The sequence below is a fragment of the Mustelus asterias genome, chromosome 19, assembly GCF_964213995.1.
Source record: "Mustelus asterias chromosome 19, sMusAst1.hap1.1, whole genome shotgun sequence".
NCBI lineage: Eukaryota > Metazoa > Chordata > Chondrichthyes > Carcharhiniformes > Triakidae > Mustelus > Mustelus asterias.
Window position 1 is genome coordinate 43,741,042 of NC_135819.1, and position 20,116 is coordinate 43,761,157.

Here is a 20,116-nt window from a genome sequence, read left to right on the forward strand (position 1 = left end):
GAGTGGACTAAGCCTTCATAGCCTAGAGTTTGAGAGAACGAGACGTGATCTAATTGAAATATGAAATCCTAAGGGTAGATGTTAGGAGGATATTTTCTCTGGTTGGTCAGCCTAAAAGCAGGTTATCCTGGATTGCAACAGTATCTTGATCAGTTGGGCCACTGGGCTGATGAATGGCAGATGGAGTTTAATTTAAATAAATGCGAGGTGACGCATTTTGGTCGATTGAACCAGGGGAGGGCTCACTCAGTTAATGGTAGGTCGTCGGGGAGAGTTACAGAACAAAGAGATCTCTGGGTACAGGTTCATAGCTCCTTGAAAGTGGAGTCACAGGTGGACAGGGTAGTAAAAAAAGGCATTCAGCCTTTCATTGGTTTCATTGGTCAGAACATTGAATACAGATGTTGAAGTTGTACAAGACATTGGTATGGCCGCACTTGGAATACTGTGTACAGCTCTGGTCACCCTATTATAGAAAGGATATTATTAAACTAGAAAGAGTGCAGAAAAGATTTACTAGGATGCTACCGGGACTTGATGGTTTGAGTTATAAGGAGAGGCTTGATAGACTGGGACTTCTTTCTCTGGAGCGTAGAAGGCTGAGGGGTGATCTTATAGAGGTCTATAAAATAATGAGGGGCATAGATCAGCTAGAAAGTCAATATCTTTTCCCAAAGGTAGGGGAGTCTAAAACGAGAGGGCATAGGTTTAAGGTGAGAGGAGAGAGATTCATAAGTGTCCAGAGGAGCAATTTTTTCACACAGATGTTGGTGAGTGTCTGGAACAAGCTGCCAGAGATAGTAGTAGAGGCGGGCACAATTTTGTCTTTTAAAAAGCGTTTAGACAGTTACATGGGTAAGATAGGTATCGAGGGATATGGGCCAAATGCGGGCAATTGGGACTAGCTTGGGGGTTTAAAAAAAAAAGGGTGGCATGGACAAGTTGGGCCAAAGGGCCTGTTTCCATGCTGTAAACCTCTATGAGTCTATGACTATATGAAAACGAAGGGTAAAAGATCCAATGGCACCATCTCGAAGAAGAACAGGGAGTTATCGCAGTCTCTCTCTCTTTCTATATGTATATATATCCCTCAACCAACCTCACAAAAACAGATTATGTGATCAATATCAATTGCTGTGCACAAATAGGCTACCACATTTTCTAAACTGCAAGTGATTACACTTCAAATGCACTCCTTTGAATAAAGTTCTTTGAAACTTCTGGTGGTCATGAAAGGCTCTATATAAATACAAGTTTTAGATTTTTTTGTAGACACAGTTTGAGAAGAAAGGATTAACCATTTAGGGCTGAGATGAAATCACTGTAGGAGACCCTCAGGGTAATGGCGTAGGCCCAACCATCATCAGCTGCTTCATCAATGACCTTCCCTCCATCATAAGGTCAGATGGAGATGTTCAATGATGATTGCACAATGTTTAACACCATTCGTGGCCGCTCAGATACCAAAGAAGTCCATGTTCAAATTCAGTAAGACCTGAAAAATATCCTGTCTTGGGCTGAGGAGGGCAACTGGTTTCAGTTCATTTAAAATTAGGTTATGATTTCTTTGATTTCTGATGGTTTTTTTGACTGCTCAGAAGGTTCATCAATAACGTTTCTTCCATCATAGGATCAGAAGTGGCAATGTTCACTGACAATTGTGTAATACTCAGTTCCATTTGCAGCTTCTCAGAAAATAAAGTTGGCTCTGCCTGTTTGCAGTAAGACCAGGACAAAATTCACACTTAGGCTGATAAATGGCAAGTAACTTCTGCTCCACAAGTGTCCAGCAATGAGTGTGTCCATCAAGAAGACATGACACAACCTTGCTTAACATTCAGCAGCCTTGCCATTATCAAATGCCTAGCATCAGCATCCTGAGATAAAAGAAGAGTTGTTACTGTTGACCAAAAATTGAATTGGATCAGGAACATAAATAATGTGGTTGTAAGAGATGGCCAGAGCCTCGGTTTTGTAAGGTGTAGCCTTACTTCCAGGCTCTAAAACTTTTTCACCGTCTACAAGATTCAAGTCAAGAGTGTGATGGAATACCACCACTTGCCTGCATGAGTCAAACTCCACAAACACTGAAGAGGTTTGTCACCATGCAAGACAAAGCAGCCTGCTTGATTGGCACTTTAAACATTCACTTCCTCCATCATTGGCGTGTAGTAGTACCATCTACAAGATGCGCTGCAGAAACACACCTCATCGACAGCAATTTCTGAACCCGCTACTTCTACCACCTACAGGAACAGGCAGAAGGTTTATAGGACCACCACCTCTCCAAGCCACTTACCTGACTTGGAACTATAATGCCACTACTTCATCTTCACTGTGTCAAAATGCTGGAAATTTATCCCCAATACTATGGATGTACCTACAATGCCCAGTGGTTCAAGAAGGCCATTCACCACCACCTTCTCATGGGCCATAAATAGTGGACATTAAGGATGTCTACATCCCTTGAATAAATAAGCAAAAAAAAGGCAACTCATTAGATTCAAACCAAAGAAACATAATCACAGTCTAATACCAATTCTTCCAAATCCAAACAATTAAACCAAGTGTGCAATTTAATTAGGACATTAGTTCAGAATATAAGTATGTTACATGCAATGATTGACAACCACATTTTATTGCATCCCAGTTTAATTTTTCAAATTTTAAAGTTAACATATTAATATTTTAATTTGGGCTTGAATTCCCTCAGTCTTTCCCCAATAATCTGGTTGTAACTCCAGACTGCATTGGGTCCCCACCATTCCTGAGAATTCCTGGTCAACCTTGTGGGAACCGGAACCCCATCACTTTTTTACAGGCCCAATGACAGCAAGAATGGGACATGAGAAACTTGCTGCCATCTTCCACTAATAGAAGCCAGGCCAATTCTGGATTTTCCAACTACATTGGGCAGGCAGATGCCAGATACGTGCCTGAAGTAACCCTCTAGTCCCATGCTTTCCCATCAGACTCACAACATGTGGCAGGGTCAGTGCTGGAGCATTACTGCTGGGTTAAGCCCTGAAGACATGCGTGGCCATTGTTGGCTACTCTTTAGAATACTAATGGCGGCATTCTCATTTTCAGTACAGTGGTGACCGGGATGAATTACGCCTCCTATGAAGAAGACTGTTTTTGCCCAGCTGGACAGAAGCTATCTGAAGACAAAACCACATGTGTTTCCACATGTGAGTTTATTTACCTTCACTCAATATGCAAACCAATTGATAGTTTTGTAGTCAGTCAGATGAAAATAGGAATTAATGAATAACTTTGATCATTGTATCACATAACATCATGGAACTGATGAAGCTTTTCCTTTTTCACCAGGTTGTCTGGACAATAACGGAACACGAAGAGCGGTAAGTGATTCAGAATTTGATGTTTCCTTTATGCAGAATAGATTTGTAAACAGTTATTTATTAACTGTGGTTCACTTGTCATATTAGAGAATGGAATTGTTTCATCATTCCACTGGAACAATGACATTGAAAAGTTTTGATTGGTTGTGGAGGATATATTTGGAGGAGAAAACAGGCTCAAAGTGAACACCTGCCTTTTGGAATTGTGTCATTTTATAACACTTAAACAGTGTCATCTTCTGTTAACATGTAATATGTTAATCACCTTATGGTGCATGTAATATGTCCAATAAATTAAATGCAGCAATAGCCTTGATTTTTCAAAATGTAAGAATTTGGTTGAGAGTTAATGCATTAACAATTCATTGAAGTGATGATGTACTATGCTGCTTCTTGAAGTATCATTATTGCCCATATTATTGCTGAAAGAAAAAAAGAAATGCTGGTGAAGTTACTCTTCTTGCACTCATCAGAGCGGATACAAAAACATTGGGGGCGATCTTACCTTCTCACCCTGCCTATTGATTGGTGGGGTGAGCTGGTAAGATCTCGAGAGGGACGGAAAATCGGGTTTGTGTCCGATATCTCACCTCTCACGATCTTACCGGGCCTGGATATCCGGTGAGATCAGCCTCGTGCAGTCATCGGGGCTCTCAACTTTGCAACATTTTGTTAGTGGCAAACACCACTTGTGCTGCCACTGCATAGTAGCAGCATGAAACAATAGATTCACTTGTTGCTCAAATTTTTGAGATGCTTTACCTCCAGGGTAATTTGAGGTAAACTGACCACTTTTCAGATCTTAGGGCCAGCAAGCAATGTTCAGATGAGGGAACATTCTCACTCAGGATAGCTTTGATGTGCCCTATTTTAGCATCAAGCTTACATATTGAACAAATGAATCAGGCCCTATTCACAAGATTTCTGCTAAGTCCAATCCTGTAGCGAGTGAAGCCATACAAATCCCAATATGTATATTGGCCATTGAAGTAGATTTGTGGCTGTCCTGAGGGATAATGCTAACCTGATCAGATCATTGTTCATCGCGGCTTTCAGACTTGAAAAGTGTCCAGTCTACTTCAAGTTACTCTAGGAGTGTAACTTATCTCAAACATTTGAGCAACAATGGGAAACTAACCATTCACATTGATTCATCTGAATTGCACGCAAGGACTTTGCTTTGAGTCACATTGTTTCGTTTTCATTTCCTCTTGTAATTGGTGGTAATTTTATTAATGACCATGCATATTATATTTTTCGAACTTTCTTTTACTGGGAAGTCTCTAGCTTTATAAAGTATTCCTTAATTTTGGAGACATTCTAGTTTTATCTTCCATTCATACTGACATAAGATTTTAAAATCTTCACTGATTATCAGTGATCATTAGCCACATTTCTTGCTTTCATTGTCTCACAATGCTGCATGACATAAAGTAGTGTGAATTCTACTTTTCACTCATCCTGAGGGCCTGTCGTGATCTGTAACTGTAATTAGTTTGAGCTTTCGGATAACAGTGTCCCTCAGTGTCCCTGTTTGTCATTTTTATAAATGACCTGGATGAGGGCGTAGAAGGATGGGTTAGTAAATTTGCGGATGACACTAAAGTCGGTGGAGTTGTAGACAATGCGGAGGGAAGTGGCAGGTTACAGAGGGACATAGATAAGCTGCAGAGCTGGGCTGAGAGGTGGCAAATGGAGTTTAATGCGGAAAAGTGTGAGGTGATTCACTTTGGAAGGAGTAACAGGAATACAGAGTACTGGGCTAATGGTAAGATACTTGGTAGTGTGGATGAGCAGAGAGATCTTGGTGTCCATGTGCATAGATCCCTGAAAGTTGGCACCCAGGTTAATAAGGTTGTTAAGAAGGCATACAGTGTGTTAGCTTTTATTGGCAGAGGGATTTGAGTTTCGGAGCCATGATGTCATGTTGCAGCTGTACAAAACTCTGGTGCGGCCGCACTTGGAGTATTGCGTACAGTTCTGGTCGCCGCATTATAGGAAGGATGTGAAAGCATTGGAAAGGGTGCAGAGGAGATTTACCAGGATGTTGCCTGGTATGGTGGGAAGGTCTTATGAGGAAAGGCTGAGTGACTTGAGGCTGTTTTCATTAGAGAGAAGAAGGTTAAGCGGTGACTTAATAGAGGCATACAAGATGATCAGAGAATTAGATACGGTGGACAGTGTGAGCCTTTTTCCTCGATGGTGATGGCTAGCACGAGGGGACATAGCTTTAAATTGAGGGGTGATAGATATAGGACAGATGTCAGAGGTAGGTTCTTCACTCAGAGAGTGGTAAGGGCATGGAATGCCCTGCCTGCAACAGTAGTGGACTCGTCAACATTAAGGGCATTTAAAGGGTCATTGGATAAACATATGGATGATATTGGAATAGTGTAGGTTAGATGGGCTTTAGATTTGTTTCACAGGTCGGCGTAACATCGAGGGCCGAAGGGCCTGTACTGCGCTGTCATGTTCTATGTTCTATGGAGTGGAACAGGAGTAGTGTCTTCCACTGACAGGTCACTGCTATCAAGCCAAAAAGATCTTCTCCCTATCACACAAATGAGTCATATGGGATATGAATTTCAGTATCTCTGTGATGCCAGGTAAGTAAGCTGTACATCCCAATGACTGTGTTAGGGTGCTGGACCAGAATCCCAAATTACATTAGGAAGCTAGAACCCAACAATTTTTCTATTGTGGCTTAAATATGAGGACAGGAGGCTTTACTCCAGGAGTAATTCCATTGACAAATTAGAGATCCTTTATACGAAAACAAATTTTATTTAATAACATTGTTTAAATATAACTTGAACAAATTAAGTAGTTTAACTATTGACAGTTGAACATTATTTACAATTGAAAGGAAGCAACTTTACTTTCTGGCTTATGTCTGTTTCAGTTCCAAATAAACAACAGTCCTCTTAGCGATGCAAGTGCCACTTTAAATACAGTTAGCAACCATAAATATACTTGCTATAAATTGTGTTAGCAGTCCTGAAGTTTTCAGAGAGATTTTGTGGGGAGAGAGAGAATAACAGGACAGCCTACACATGCTTCTGACTTCAACAGAGCAGCCACTCCAACTATAAAACCCTTTTCTCTCTGTACAGAACCAGTTCTTTATATTATCACATGACCCTGTCAATCAACCTCCTAAGAAAATTTTTCGAAATAAGCAAAAGCCCATCTAATGTATAAAAGTAACAAATTCCTAGTTGAAATCAGTAACTAACGTGCTTTTACACCCTGGAGTAAAGTATTTTCCGAACACACTGGTTGCACGCAGAAAAAACTGAAAGTTTAAACATTCCTTGTAAACAAGAAAAAATATACATTTATATAGATTGCATGTGTATCATCACAATTGGCAGATCAAATCAAACCAGCACTCCCCTTCAGTTGTTCATAATAAGCAGAGTACTGACCGTACTCAAACAACACATGCTTGCAAAACTCTGAACATGATGTCTAACTTGTGATTCTGCAATTGGAAAGCATTTGCTGAATAATCCTGAGTGTGCTAACAATTTATAATTATTAGTTGGGCTCACAGTGTGACTTAAAGTAAAGTTTATTTATTAGTCACATTATTATTTATTAGACTTACATTAACATTGCAATGAAGTTATTGTGAAAATCCCTCGTCGCCACACTCTGGCGCCTGTTTGGATACTCTGAGGGAGAATTTAGCATGGCCAATCCACTTAATCAGCATATTTTTTGGATTGTGGGAGGAAATCCATGCAGACACGGGGAGAATGTGCAAACTCCACACAGACAGTGACCCAAGCCGGGAATTGAACCCGGGTCCCTGGCGCTGCGAGGCAGCAGGTCTAACCACTATGCCGTGCTTGCTAGAAGTTACATATATTCTTATGCAGAGACATGCCCTCAGCAGGCAAAATTAATATGTCCAAACATTGTACCTTCTTTGAATAAATAAAAGCAGGGGGAAAATAGCTCCCTCGTGCATTTGCTATGGCAACATCACAACCAATCAGAGCTGATTTGCCAGCCAATCAGCACCCTTTTCTTGTGCAGTATAAAATACTGTTCCCTTTTAAATCTGGCATTTTGCTTCTGTCCTGATGAGTGCAAAACAGAAAGCTTTGACAGAATGTCTCTTTATGCACCCAAACTCAAGTTCTGTACTACCAATCAACTAGTTGCCCAGATTGGCAATGTTTTGAACACACAGGTTTGTTGAGAAGATGCATCACCTGGTGAGAGAATTTAGGATAATTTGGAAACTTGCTTGTTGCAGGTGGAAAGTCTGGATCTCGCTACTTTAATATTTTACATGTGGCAGTTTTCAAGCTTCTAGGTTTAACCATAATAAAATAAATAGACAAATATGAAATTATATTTAGCTTTCAGCAACAGGGTAATTTTTGACAACCAAAAAGCCTAGTGGCAGAGTAGAATTTGTGTACTTTTCTCTGTAACTTCTACCTTAACTTCAGCAGAATCCTCAGCTAAATTGTGTAAAAGGCTACTTGAATCACTTCTGCAGGGATTCACTTCTTTCCAGCGGTATACCCCTGCAGAAATTTCAGGCAGGCATCTCTATTCAATCATAGTTTTAACTCTGCTTTACAACTTTGAGGTTAATAAATCCTTTTTTTTTCCTAAATAGTTGTTCATGTTTGTTTGATGTGCAACCAGGATATTCTTCCTGGAAATTCACCTCCCTTCTTGATAAACCTGACAGCCACCATGTCTGATGAGAGCAGGCATTCCAAATGGTGAACGTGGGACCAGGATCCTGACCTGGAACTCTGAAGAGTTTTAACGCATATAAAAACCCTTCTGCACACTGTTCCTTGAGAAAATCTTCCAGTCTCTTCAGTGGGTGGGTGCTTAAGGTGCACCTCTAGTGGCAAGAGTGTGGAACTGAAGGAATCCATCCCTGAACTTGTAAATGAAACAGAAAATGCTGGAAAATCTCAGCAAGTCTGACAACATCTGTGGAGAGAGAATAGAGCCAACATTTCAAGTCTGGATAACTCTTCGTCAGAGCTCTATTATATTTAATAAATATATTGAGATTATTTACTATGTTGATTATGAAAACCCTACAAATTTCCACTTAATGGTGACATTAAATTATTTGTTTTATTAGCTTTGGAAGCATCAGTTGCATTTCCTTTTTTCATTGTGTTGCATTTGTCATTCCTAGGTCGGTGAAAGTTGGAGTGACCCCACCAATGGCTGTATTACCTACACATGTCGTTCCTTTGGTGTCACATCACAGGAATTGACTTGTAGCTCTAAGCCTGATTGCAAAGAGGTTTGTACAGTATTTTGTTCACCTTTACCAGATGTTTCTTCATTTTGAAGAATCCTGATCAAGTACAGATAAAGTAGTTAGATTAAACTGGCATTGTTCAGAGGATATTGCTATAAGCATCAGTACATGATGAAAGAAATGATATTGTGAAATAATTTTAACTGCAGCGAATAATCCAGCATGAACTTTTATACTTTATTTAATTAGGAACATCTAGAACAAAATATATACAACAATATTCTATTTTAACTATATTTTTTTAACTATCATAGAATCCCAACAGTGCAGAAGGAGGCCATTTGGCCCATTGAGTCTGCACCGACCACAATCCCACCCAGGCCCTATCCCCGTAACTCCACATATTTACCCTGCTAATCCCCTTGACACTAGGGTCAATTTAGCATGGCCAATCAACCTAACCTGCACATCTTTATTTGGGAATTAAGAATCTACTGATGACCGTGAAACCATTGTTGATTTTGGGAAAAACCCATCTGGTTCACTGATGTCGTTCAGGGAAGGAAATCTACCGTCCTTACCCGGTCTGGCCTACATGTGACTCCAGAGCCACATGTGACTCTCAACTGCCCTCGAAGGGCAAGTAGGGATGGGCAATAAATGCTTGCCAGCCAGCGATGCCCACGTTCCACGAATGAATCATTAAAAAAATCTTTGTACTGTGGGAGGAAACCAGAGCACCTGGAGGAAACCCATGCAGACACGGGGAGAATGTGCAAACTCCACACAGACAGTGACCCGAGGCCGGAATTGAACCCGGGTTCCTGGCGCTGTGAGGCAGCAGTGCTAACCACTATGCCACCATGCTGCCCCAAGTATGGAGTTATAGAATGCATATTTTTTATGTAACGTCATATTGCTAATCTGAACCAATATCATTTGATATCCATCAAAAAACTAAAAAGAAAATTATTACTTTAACGTTGCTTCCATGTCAGCATTAATGTCAGGATGCTCTGCTCAACTTATGACAATACGAAACTTCATCTTATGCTGTTGCTTCTGTAATTCAGGACAAGCTAATAATATATTCAGCAGGAAGTGTAATAGCTGCAAAGTGCAGCTACCACTGAAGTTCTTCATGCAGTTTGCAGACGTTATAGTTACTACAAGTGTTAAAACTGCAGGTTATTGTCATTAATTGATGGACTGTACTTGCTCTCACACAATAAGTTAACACCTCTTTCTTCATCCATAATCGTTCATTTGCTTGACCTCTTTTCTAATCTGCTTCTCCCTATCTCTATCTCTCTGAGACTCCACAGTTCCATCCCTCTTTTTTCCCTCTTTCTCAGTTTTTATGTGGCTGTCACACAATTCAATCGCTGTTTCTGTTTATTTTTTTCTTGTGTCTTACAATCTCTCTGCATTCCTATTGCACATTGGTGCTGATTTTGTCCTGCCTTCTCTCCGAAACGTATTACATGGTATTAGTTAGTACACCAGGACTGCGTTCTGCCCGACATGTTTGAATCCACATATATTTCTGGGTTAACACCAGTCTTGCAAAGACAGGCGACCATCCACTGCAGCAGTACTGACTGGCTACTGTGGGACTCTCTATCTCCTCACCAAAAATAAATCTTCCATTGCATAAAGACAAAGCAAATCACTCACCTTTCATTCAATAAGCGTCTGCGCGCACATTTATCTTTTCTCTTATCTGTATTTCTGCTCTTTCTTTCTCATTTCTTTCTTTCTGTTAAAGTATGTATCTTGTGAAGGTCGGGGTGGCTGGGTTAGGACTGTCTCAAACTCAAACAGGTATCATAAACAGATGTCACAGAGTGGTGAAATGGTAACTACATCAGAAGATTCTGATTCTTAGAGGTGGGTTGCCAATGAATAGTTCTGTAAAAAAGGATGGTGATTCTCTGAAGCTTCATAGAATTTATTTTAAACTGAGCATATTGTTAGTGGAGGAATTTCAGAAAAATATAAATGAAAAGTTTAAATTCTCCCTTTTTTCGTCATGCATTAAAACATATGATCATCTGTATATTCTTACAGGCACAGAAGTTATATCACTGTAGATTTGAAGAGTATGTACTATATTAACTATTTACTGTTTATTCTCTTTGTTTAGTCTGACAAAATATGGGACTCCAGAAAATGCTGTTATGAATGTAATGTCACAGGTAACCATTTTTGAACATGTTCAATTTTGGGGGAGCATTTATGGACCCAAATTTATGAGAAATATAATATAATATTGTAAATTTCTAAATCAATCGTTATTCACCAATCACCCATGGCTTGATCCAAAAAATTCCCTCTCCGCCTACCAAAGTTTCAGGCTGCAGAGAATGTTAAACAGTGTGGTACAGTTAAATAAACAATGAACTTTCACCTCTACATTCTGGGTTCATCCAACCCAGAATGAAGGAATGACAATCTCCCCTGTTTTCTGACTGTAAGGAAGAAACCTGTATTTATACAGTGGCCTTCACAATCTCAAGACTTCCTCAAGTATTTGCAACCAACACAAGGTATTTTTGAAATGTCATATTGTAGGTGTAGTATCTTGCAAAGATGGGCAACCGCCAAGTAAATTAATGAATGAACTGTTTATTAAGGTAAGTAACTATTTACAGAGAGTGATATAAATGCTGACGTACTCCATGACTCCAGGCACTGAACTGGCAAGGAAAACCCACACTCAGCTCCAGGATTTGAGCACTCCAGCCCAAATGGCCAAATGGGTCACATGGCTCCCTGGGAACTTGCCCCGTAAAGGGGAATGCTACATAGCTCTGCCTTGAAGTTCCCGATTAACACATTTCAATAACAATTGAACTATTTACAATATTATACAACAAATGGATCTCAAACACGGCCCCTTATAAGGTAAGTGGATCTGGGGACTTCCTGATCCTTTGGGAGTGTTATAGTTCACCACAGTAGGAACTGCCAGAGCCAATTTGTACGTGGCAAGGCCTCGCAATCTGCAATGAAACAACTGTCCCGATCATTTATTTTGGGTGCTGGTTGAAGATTAATCTTTGGCCGGTGCACTGGGAGAACCCCCTTGTTATTCCTCAATGGTGTCATGGGTTTCTCAGTTTCTGAGGGTTTGTCATGTCTGAAACCCAGCTGAATTCTGCACCCTAAACTGTCCATCTTATGTAAGGTGCTGGGACGCGTCCATCCTTTACTTGACCTGGGCGTCATCGATATTGATTGTTCCCCAACACTATTGGCTCTCACCTTCAGCACAAAAATTCATTTTAGAATGTTAAGCTGCATTGAGTGACAGAGCAACAAATGGTACATTTCAGTTTCGTGTCAAGGAGTTAATACAGTTTTTTGGAATGGTTTGATTTTGTTTCATTGAGAGTTAATTATTGTGTATGCGCAGACATTCTGGAGGAAATAACTAAGTTAAAATTAACTGAGCAAGGGTGAATCTTTTAAAATTTATGATCAGTCAGTGCCTGAACCATCCCAGTTTTTGGCTTGTAAAATATATTCAACCATGGCTTAAGTTTTAATCTGTGTTGTTGATTTTATTAGTTCCAGTACGTGAGTGCAAACGAAAACCACTGGTACAAAATGTCATCAAAATACTGAACAATAAAACATGTTCAAAAGAACTTAATTTGGCCTTTTGTGAAGGTGCTTGTCCTGGATCAGCTAAGTAAGTATTTCCTTTTATGCTTGGAATTGTGATTTAAATAAGAATCATTAAATATTGTTTCATAATGAATTTTCTGGGATTGGAACTGGAAACACTGTTTACATGCTTAGGAATTACTTTTGATTTATTTTTAAATGAATTCAGATGTATACATAGTAATGTGCAACTAAAATTGGCTAATTACAAACCCTAATCATTCCAACTAATGGCTTCAGTAGCACAGTGTTTGAAAAAGGTTGCTGGTAAATGCACATTTGTGTAGTTTGTTCACCATAGTTTTATTCTGTTTGTATCCAAACTGTCCATTGCCAAGTTGTTCAATAATTGTTTCAGTGCACCTCCAGTGTTGACAGCTTCCGGGTGACTGACATAACCAAACTGATGCAGTTCGCCTATTTAAAGTGTTTGTAGTTCTTCATTCTGTGGGCACAATCTTACGACCTCACCCTGCCCGTCATTCAGTGAGGGGAAGTGGTACGACTGGGTAAGAGGCGAAAAATCATCTCCCCCAATCGTACTGGCCCTGTTTTTGCCGGCGAAATAGGCTTTGTGCTCAGAAAGGGTGTGAAGCCGATTGAAGTATTAATCACATCAATTAAATGTCATTAGCAAGACCCAGATGTTATCATCCAGGCTCACTTCAACTTATCTGCTCGCCGGTCAAGCTTCTTGGGGGCAAGACCGGGAAGTGCCCATGGGACACTGTGGGCAGTGTCAGGCTGCCCTGTGGCAGTGCCTGGCACCACCCAGAGGGCGCCCTGACACTGCCCACTGGGCACCATAACTGTGCCCAGTGCCCATAACTTGGCAGTGCCTGAGTGGGAGTGGCGCAATGGTGGGGGGAGGGAAGGGGAGCCTTGCATTGGGTGGTGATCAGGAAAGGAAGGGAAGGGAACTCTGCAAGGGTGGCGATTGGGGATGAAGGTGACACTGCAGGGGCGGTGATTAGGGAGGAAGGGAACTCGGCAGACGGTGTGATCATAGAGGGAATGGAACTCTGCAGTGGGGGGTGATCGGTAAGGAAAGGGGAACTCTGCAGAGATGGTGATTAGTGAGGGCGGGTCCCAATGTCCAAGGGCAGGCAGGGGTGGTAAAATGACACAGAGGGTGATCGGCAGGGTGGGAGGAATGCCAATGCCCATGGGGTGGTTGGGGGTTGGCAGGAGATCTCTTAGTACACTGGGAGATCGGGGCACCTGCGCAATGGCATCCCAAGACCTCAGTAGCCGGCTTAACTGGTATGCTCAGGCTCCACCCGCTCCTCTTTTGCACAAAGTGCCATAAGATTGTGACTCACAGCTTGCCAAAAAGAAGTGTGACTCACTCCCATTTATTTGTTTATTCGACACTTAGAATTTTTTTCGTAAGATTGCACCCTGTATCGTTTGGATAATATTTCATGCGTTGTAGATGCTTTGGGCCTGCAATAAGGAATGACCAAGGACTTGTGAACAACAATTCTTTATTAGCTGCTTCATTTTGCCAATCAGCCGTTCAACTAATCACTTCTCCCAATAGTAGATTGGCAGTTGGAACCTTTAGTGACCCCTAATAGGAGGAAACAAGTTGAGGCTTGGATTTTGAGGGCTAATTAAACCTATGCTCAAATTTTAATGTTCACTTGCTGCTTGAAACTGAAGGACCCCACTGCATCTAAACAGGACCATTGATACACATTACAAAACTTTCTTGGACACTTTGTCAAGATCTCATCAATACTTGATCAACAGTTCTCCCAGAAATTCTCTCAGGAATTTACCTATAAAAAGTGCGTGCTGTGCTATTCTATCTTAATGGAGGCCATGGCCCAAAGCCTCTAGAGACAGAATTCCTCTATCTGATGCTGATTGGACAGAAAACTACCCACTTACCTGCATCACAGAATCATCTGTTGAAAAGGCTCCAACTTCCAATCCACAGTACAGAACACTCTGTGCGGGAATCGTCACAGAGAGAATCAGAGCAGATACCGCACTCCCCCTTAATGGGCAGCACGGTGGCACAGTGGTTAGCATGGCTGCCTCACAGCCCCACAGACCCAGGTTTAATTCCGGCCTCAGATAACTGCCTGTGTGGAGTTTGCACATTCTCACCGTGTCTGCATGGGTTCCCTCTACGTGCTCCGGTTTCATCTCACACTCCAAAAATTTGCAGATTAGGTTGATTAGTCATGCTAAATTGCAAAGCAATTGGGTGAGATGGGTTGGTGGGTAAATTGGTAGGTGGGTCAAGGGTGGTCAGATGTGTAGGTTCGGTTGATTAGCCATGCTAAATTGCCCCATATTAACGTAGTAGGGCGGTATTTAGGTAGGGTGGCACTTAATTGCAAAGCAATTGGGTGAGATGAGTTGGTGGGTGAATTGGTAGGTGGGTCAAGGGTGGTCAGATGTGCAGGTTAGATTGATTGGCCATGCTAAATTTCCCCTTAGTGCCAAGGGGACTTGTAAGATAAATATGTGAGGTTGTGGGGATATGGCCTGGGTGGGATTGTTGTTGGTGCAGGCTCGATGGGCCAAATGTCCTTCTTCTGGCTGTATGGATTCTATGATTCTTTATGACACTAGATACCCTAAGGAAAGTTTAAATGTCCAGTGTGAATATTAGTGAATGGGCAAATGGCTGAGTGAATCAATAAGTGAATTGGTAGGGTGTGTAGGTGGGTGGGCTGATTGGATATAATGGGTAGGATGGCAGGTGGTTACGATGATAGGGTGGAAGGTAGGTGAGGTAGTAGGGTAGTATTTAGGTAGGATGGCACTTAATTGCAAAGCAATTGGGTGAGATGGGTTGGTGGATGAATTGGTAGGTGGGTCAAGGATGGTCAGATTGGGAAGTTTGTCAGGTTAGGGGCTATCAATGGTTTCATGGAAGGCTGACACAGAATTTGGGGTCAAAACTGGAGTTGGTGTGATCAGTTTTATAGTTACCTAGAGCTTAGACTAAAATATTTATGTCTAACATTTCCCGAGTAACCATCCAGGTAAGTAACTCTATCTGAACTCTTCAACTCTAACTCCAAGTTGGAGACTTTTCCAGAGGGTCCCAGGGTGCAGTGGAATTGCCCATTATAAGTTCAAACCTTCCCACAGAGTCACTGCATCAGTGATTCCATAGAGTCCTGAAGTATGACTTGGAGGAATCATCTAGTCACCAATGATCCAGAAAGAGGAAGATCTGAGCTCTTAAGAAATGCACCAAGATAGAGGAAATGCTCAGAGTCCTCCTTTCACAGCATGGGGATTGGGGGAGGAGTTAAGGGCAGGCAGTGGAGCGCTGGTTGCTGAAGGAAAGAGAGAGAGAAAGAGAGGAACAGCAGGATGGTGATGAAGACACCTTGCTTAAAACCTGATCCACTCAGGGTCTTCATAGAGTACTGACCTACCTTCACATGACCAAAGGCACTGGGTGAGGAGGTTGTGTTTCACGTAGGAGATCATCAAACAGATTGGTGGTTTTATGGAAGGCAGATACAGAGGTTGCAGCAAGGCTAGGATTGCATTGCCTGAGGCAATCAAGGCCCAGGTGCACAAAATCTTTCTGCTACTGGAACCTTCCAATTTGCTTCAGGTGATGTACATCACTTGTCGTAATCCTGCACGCACTTCTGCATAAGGGAGGTCGGTGAGACCTGATCACTCCAAGGAATGGTGATATACCATTCCCAATTACCAGAGAAGACCGGAGGCAGACAACTTTATCATTTAGTTGCATTGCCATTTATTTAAACTCAGAGGCAACTAGGAGTAGGAAGGAATTCAATTTCCTCAACGTGCAGCTTGTTTCACCAATAAAATGTGCATGATTGACAATGAGGTATCAAGAGATACCCTTGGATGTCCTTACTCATGATTATGTTGAAAAAGCCCAAGATGAGTATTGAGAGGCAGTCAGCCACCAGGATGTCATTGAGCAGACCATTGGGGTCCTCAAGCTGAACTTTAGATGAGATGGCTGGTCAGGAAGTGACCTGCAGTACTTGGTCAAGAAAGTCTCCAAATGCATGGTGACTTCCTGTATGCTCCACAATCCAGTGATCAGAAGAGACCAGGTGGTACCAGCAGCAAGTGAGCAGGAGTTGGAGAGTCATAGTCAGAGTCATACAGCACAGAAACGGCTCTTTAGCCCATTGAGTCTGCACCAACAGTAACTATCACGAAAGGCAAGCTAATCCCATTTTTCTGCACTTTCAAAGGTATCTCTAAATTATCCTAGTGGCATATGCTTTCTGATCATGTTCTGAATGTGGCAACACATTCTTCAAATCAACATGAACCATTGAACAATTCATCTAACGGGAAGCATTTTAGACATTTCAGACTGAAATGGGCATAGTATACAATCAAACTCTACCTTCGTGTAACTTGTTATCAAAACTATGTTCCTACATTTACTTCACTACAATCTTTTAATTTCCAGGTACAACAGCAAATCAGACAGCATCGAGTATATTTGTCAATGCTGCAAAGAAGGAGAGTCCAAACACATCACAACGGAACTTGATTGTGAGGATGGAAGTACTGAAATCTACAAGTATATTCACATCACGTCATGTAACTGCCGAGATAATGTCTGTACCAAATAAAATGCTATATGAATTGGATCTTCAACACTAAAGCTAAATTCAATGCACAATTATCTTTCAAAAGTAATTTATTTTCACCAAACGCTTCACAAGAACAAATGAAAAGTATTACTTCAAAATGAGATAAAGGAATCTTTGCAACAATGTTTTGTGGAATAAACCGGTCTGCTTTTTCATAATCATAAATAAATATCAATAAATAATTGCAAGCAACAAATCTCTGGAGTCAATTATTCAGTTCCAAATTTAGTTTCCAACAGTTTATTCAACTTGGGACCGTGAAATTGTCTTTAATGTAGCATCTGTTACTGTCAATTGGGGAGTAAATGGGCTGAGAAGGGACATTTGTCTAAACACTGACAATCAAAATTACATCAGTAATACTGTCCTAAATATTTTGTTTGTCCCCTTTATGAGCTACCAAAAGACCACTTTCTCGAATTTAAATGATGCCATATGAGATGGTGATGGCCTGGTGGTATTATCATTAGACTATGAATCCAGAAACTCAGCTAATGTTCTGGGGACCTGGGTTTGAATCCCGCCACAACAGATGGTGAAATTTAAATTCAATTAAAAAAATCTGGAATTAAGAATCTACCAATGACCATGAAACCATTGTTGGAAAACTCATCTGGTTCACTAATGTCCTTTGGGAAAGGAAATCTGCCATCCTTACTGGGTCTGGCCTACATATGACTCCAGAACTATAGCAAATGGTTGAGTCTCAACTGCCCTCTGAAATGGCCTAGCAAGCCACTCAGTTCAAGGGCAACTAGGGATAGGCAATAAATGTTGGCCAGACAGCGACACCCATGTCCCACAATTGAATAACAAAAAACACTTTTGGATAAATGTCCCCGTGTCCATCTCAAATCATCACCACTACAATGTAAGCAATGGCATGCACACCGTTCAATTATCCCAAAAACAAAAATTCTGTCCAGGTGGCCGTTTTGTTGTCTGCAATTGAGGGTTGGTGCTATTTGTCTGATTTTGATACTTTGGAGGTTTGATTCAATCTTTGAAAAGGTCAAGATTTGGACTGGAGAACTGAGCTGGAAAATAGCGCAACTGTTTACAGGAAAAATAGTGGTAGTCTATCCCCGAGGAACCGAGCATTTTTAGAGGATGTGTGTAAAGCACCATAAAGGCAGTCAGCACAATCTATCATTACATATTACATATCTTACAGTCCTGTTAATACGCTCTTCGATGTATGCAGTAAAACATGTGCCAGCATGTCACATGTAGTGATTTAATGATAAGGTCACTGGACTAGTAATCTCAAGGCCTTGCCTGATACTCTGCATTCAAATCCCACCACAGCAGTGAGTGGAATTTAAATTCAATGAAAAAGTCTCCAGAATTGGAAACTAGTTTCAGTATTCATAACCATGAAACTATCATCGATTGTTATACAGACTCATCTGGTTTGCTAATGTCCTTTACTTGGCCTGGCTTACATGTGACTCCAGACCCACAACAATGTGGTTGACTCCTAACTGCCATCTGAAATGGTTTAGCAAGTCACTCAATTTAAGGGCAATTAGGGCAACAAATACTGGCTTTGCCAGTGACAACAACGTCCCATAAATAACAATGTTTTAAAAAGCTACAGGAGGGACTCCCACCAGTGTGATTTAATAGCATCAACATTCAAGTTTTAGTTAAGGTACTTCTGACAATCTGGTTGCTTCTGCAGAATTTTAGTGGAAATGATGTGTTGTCAAAGGCATGGGAGCAATCCTCTCAGTCAGAAAGGAGTAGTATAGGAGTTTTGGAAGACCTAGTGTGGTTAGAACTATAGAAAATAGAAGCAAGGGTGGGTCCTCTGGCCCTTTGAGCCTGCTCCACCATTCATTTTGGTCATGGCTGATCATCAAAATCAATATGCTGATCCCCCCCTTCCTCCCAAAATCCCTTGATCTCTTTGGCCCCAGAGCTGTACCTAATTTCTTTTTGAAATCACACAATGTTTTGGCTTCAACTACTTCCTGTGGTAGTGAATTCCACACATTCACTACCCTCTAGGTGAAGAAATTTCTCCTGACCTCAGTCTTGAAAGGTTTATCCCTTATCCCTAAACTATGACCCCGAGTACTGGACTCTTCCCACCATCTAGGAACATTCTTTCTGAATCTACCCTGTCCAATCATGCTAGAATAAGTTTCAATGAGATCTCCTCTCACTCTTCTGAACTCCAATGAATACAATCCTAACCAAATTAATATTTCTTCATAGACCTGCCATCTCAGGAATCAGCTTGGTAAACCTTTGCTGCACTCCCTCAGTAGAAAGGAAATCCTTCCTCAGATAAGGACATTAAAACTGCACACAATATTCCAGCTGTAGCCTCACCAAAGATTTGTACAGCTGTAGTAAGACATCCCTATTCCTATACTCAAATCCTCTTGCTATGAAGGTCAACCTACCGTTTGTGTTCTTTAATGCCTGCTGTACCTGCACGATTACTGATGCATGAGGCCACCAAGGTCTTGTTGAGTATCCACTCTCTCAATTTATATCCATTCAAGTAATAATCTGCCTTCCTATTTTTGCTACTGAAGTGGATAACCACATATTTATTCACATTATATTGCATCTTCCATGCATATGCCTAATCAACTCTGTATCCTCTTCACAGCTCACCCTCCAACCCAACCTTGTATCATTTGCAAATTTGAAGAAAATGGCTGAGATTCTCCCCCCAAAAATACTAAGGGCCCAACGGAGATTTTCCCATCTGTTTTTCGGGCCTACTTACCTGAACGAATCTCTGACACTCTGTGCATCACAAAGTGCCTCAGAGAAATTCATGCCCACTAAGTGGGGAGGCGGGGGGGGGGGGGGGGGGGGGCTCATCCTGCCCGAGAGGCCAGCACCATAGTGCTGAGCGGGCCACTGTGCATGCACCTACCTGTCAGTGGGGAGATTGGCGCACTGGTTCTCCCCCAATGCCAGCCTCTCGATCACTAACCTTCTAGTTATTGTCGAACATCCACCCTGATTGCTGACCTTCCCCTCCTGATTGCTGGCTTCCCAATACCTCCATCCCCCCCGCCCCCCCACCCCCCGACCCCTGGTCACTGGCCTACCAGACACCTCCAGGCCAGCTCCAATCTCTCCCCTGCAATGGTCAGCCCTGATGCCCCCCAGTGCCAATCTATCTCCCCCAATGACCAGCCCTGATTCCCCCCCGAAGGCCAATCTCAACACCC

At 41.6% G+C, this 20,116-nt stretch overlaps 1 protein-coding gene across 1 annotated transcript in view; it reads left to right on the forward strand.

Annotated features, from left to right (window-relative positions):
- The window catches only part of LOC144507481 (mucin-6-like), a 96,621-nt gene extending 79,515 nt beyond the window's left edge, over positions 1-17,106 (forward strand). Inside the window, exons 40-45 of the mRNA XM_078234606.1 lie at positions 3,091-3,191; positions 3,334-3,365; positions 8,548-8,658; positions 10,763-10,814; positions 12,190-12,313; positions 16,730-17,106. Coding sequence (XP_078090732.1) covers positions 3,091-3,191; positions 3,334-3,365; positions 8,548-8,658; positions 10,763-10,814; positions 12,190-12,313; positions 16,730-16,895 — 586 coding nt within the window. The 3' untranslated portion in view covers positions 16,896-17,106. The remainder of the gene's footprint in view (positions 1-3,090; positions 3,192-3,333; positions 3,366-8,547; positions 8,659-10,762; positions 10,815-12,189; positions 12,314-16,729) is intronic.
- Positions 17,107-20,116: the final 3,010 nt, after the last annotated feature.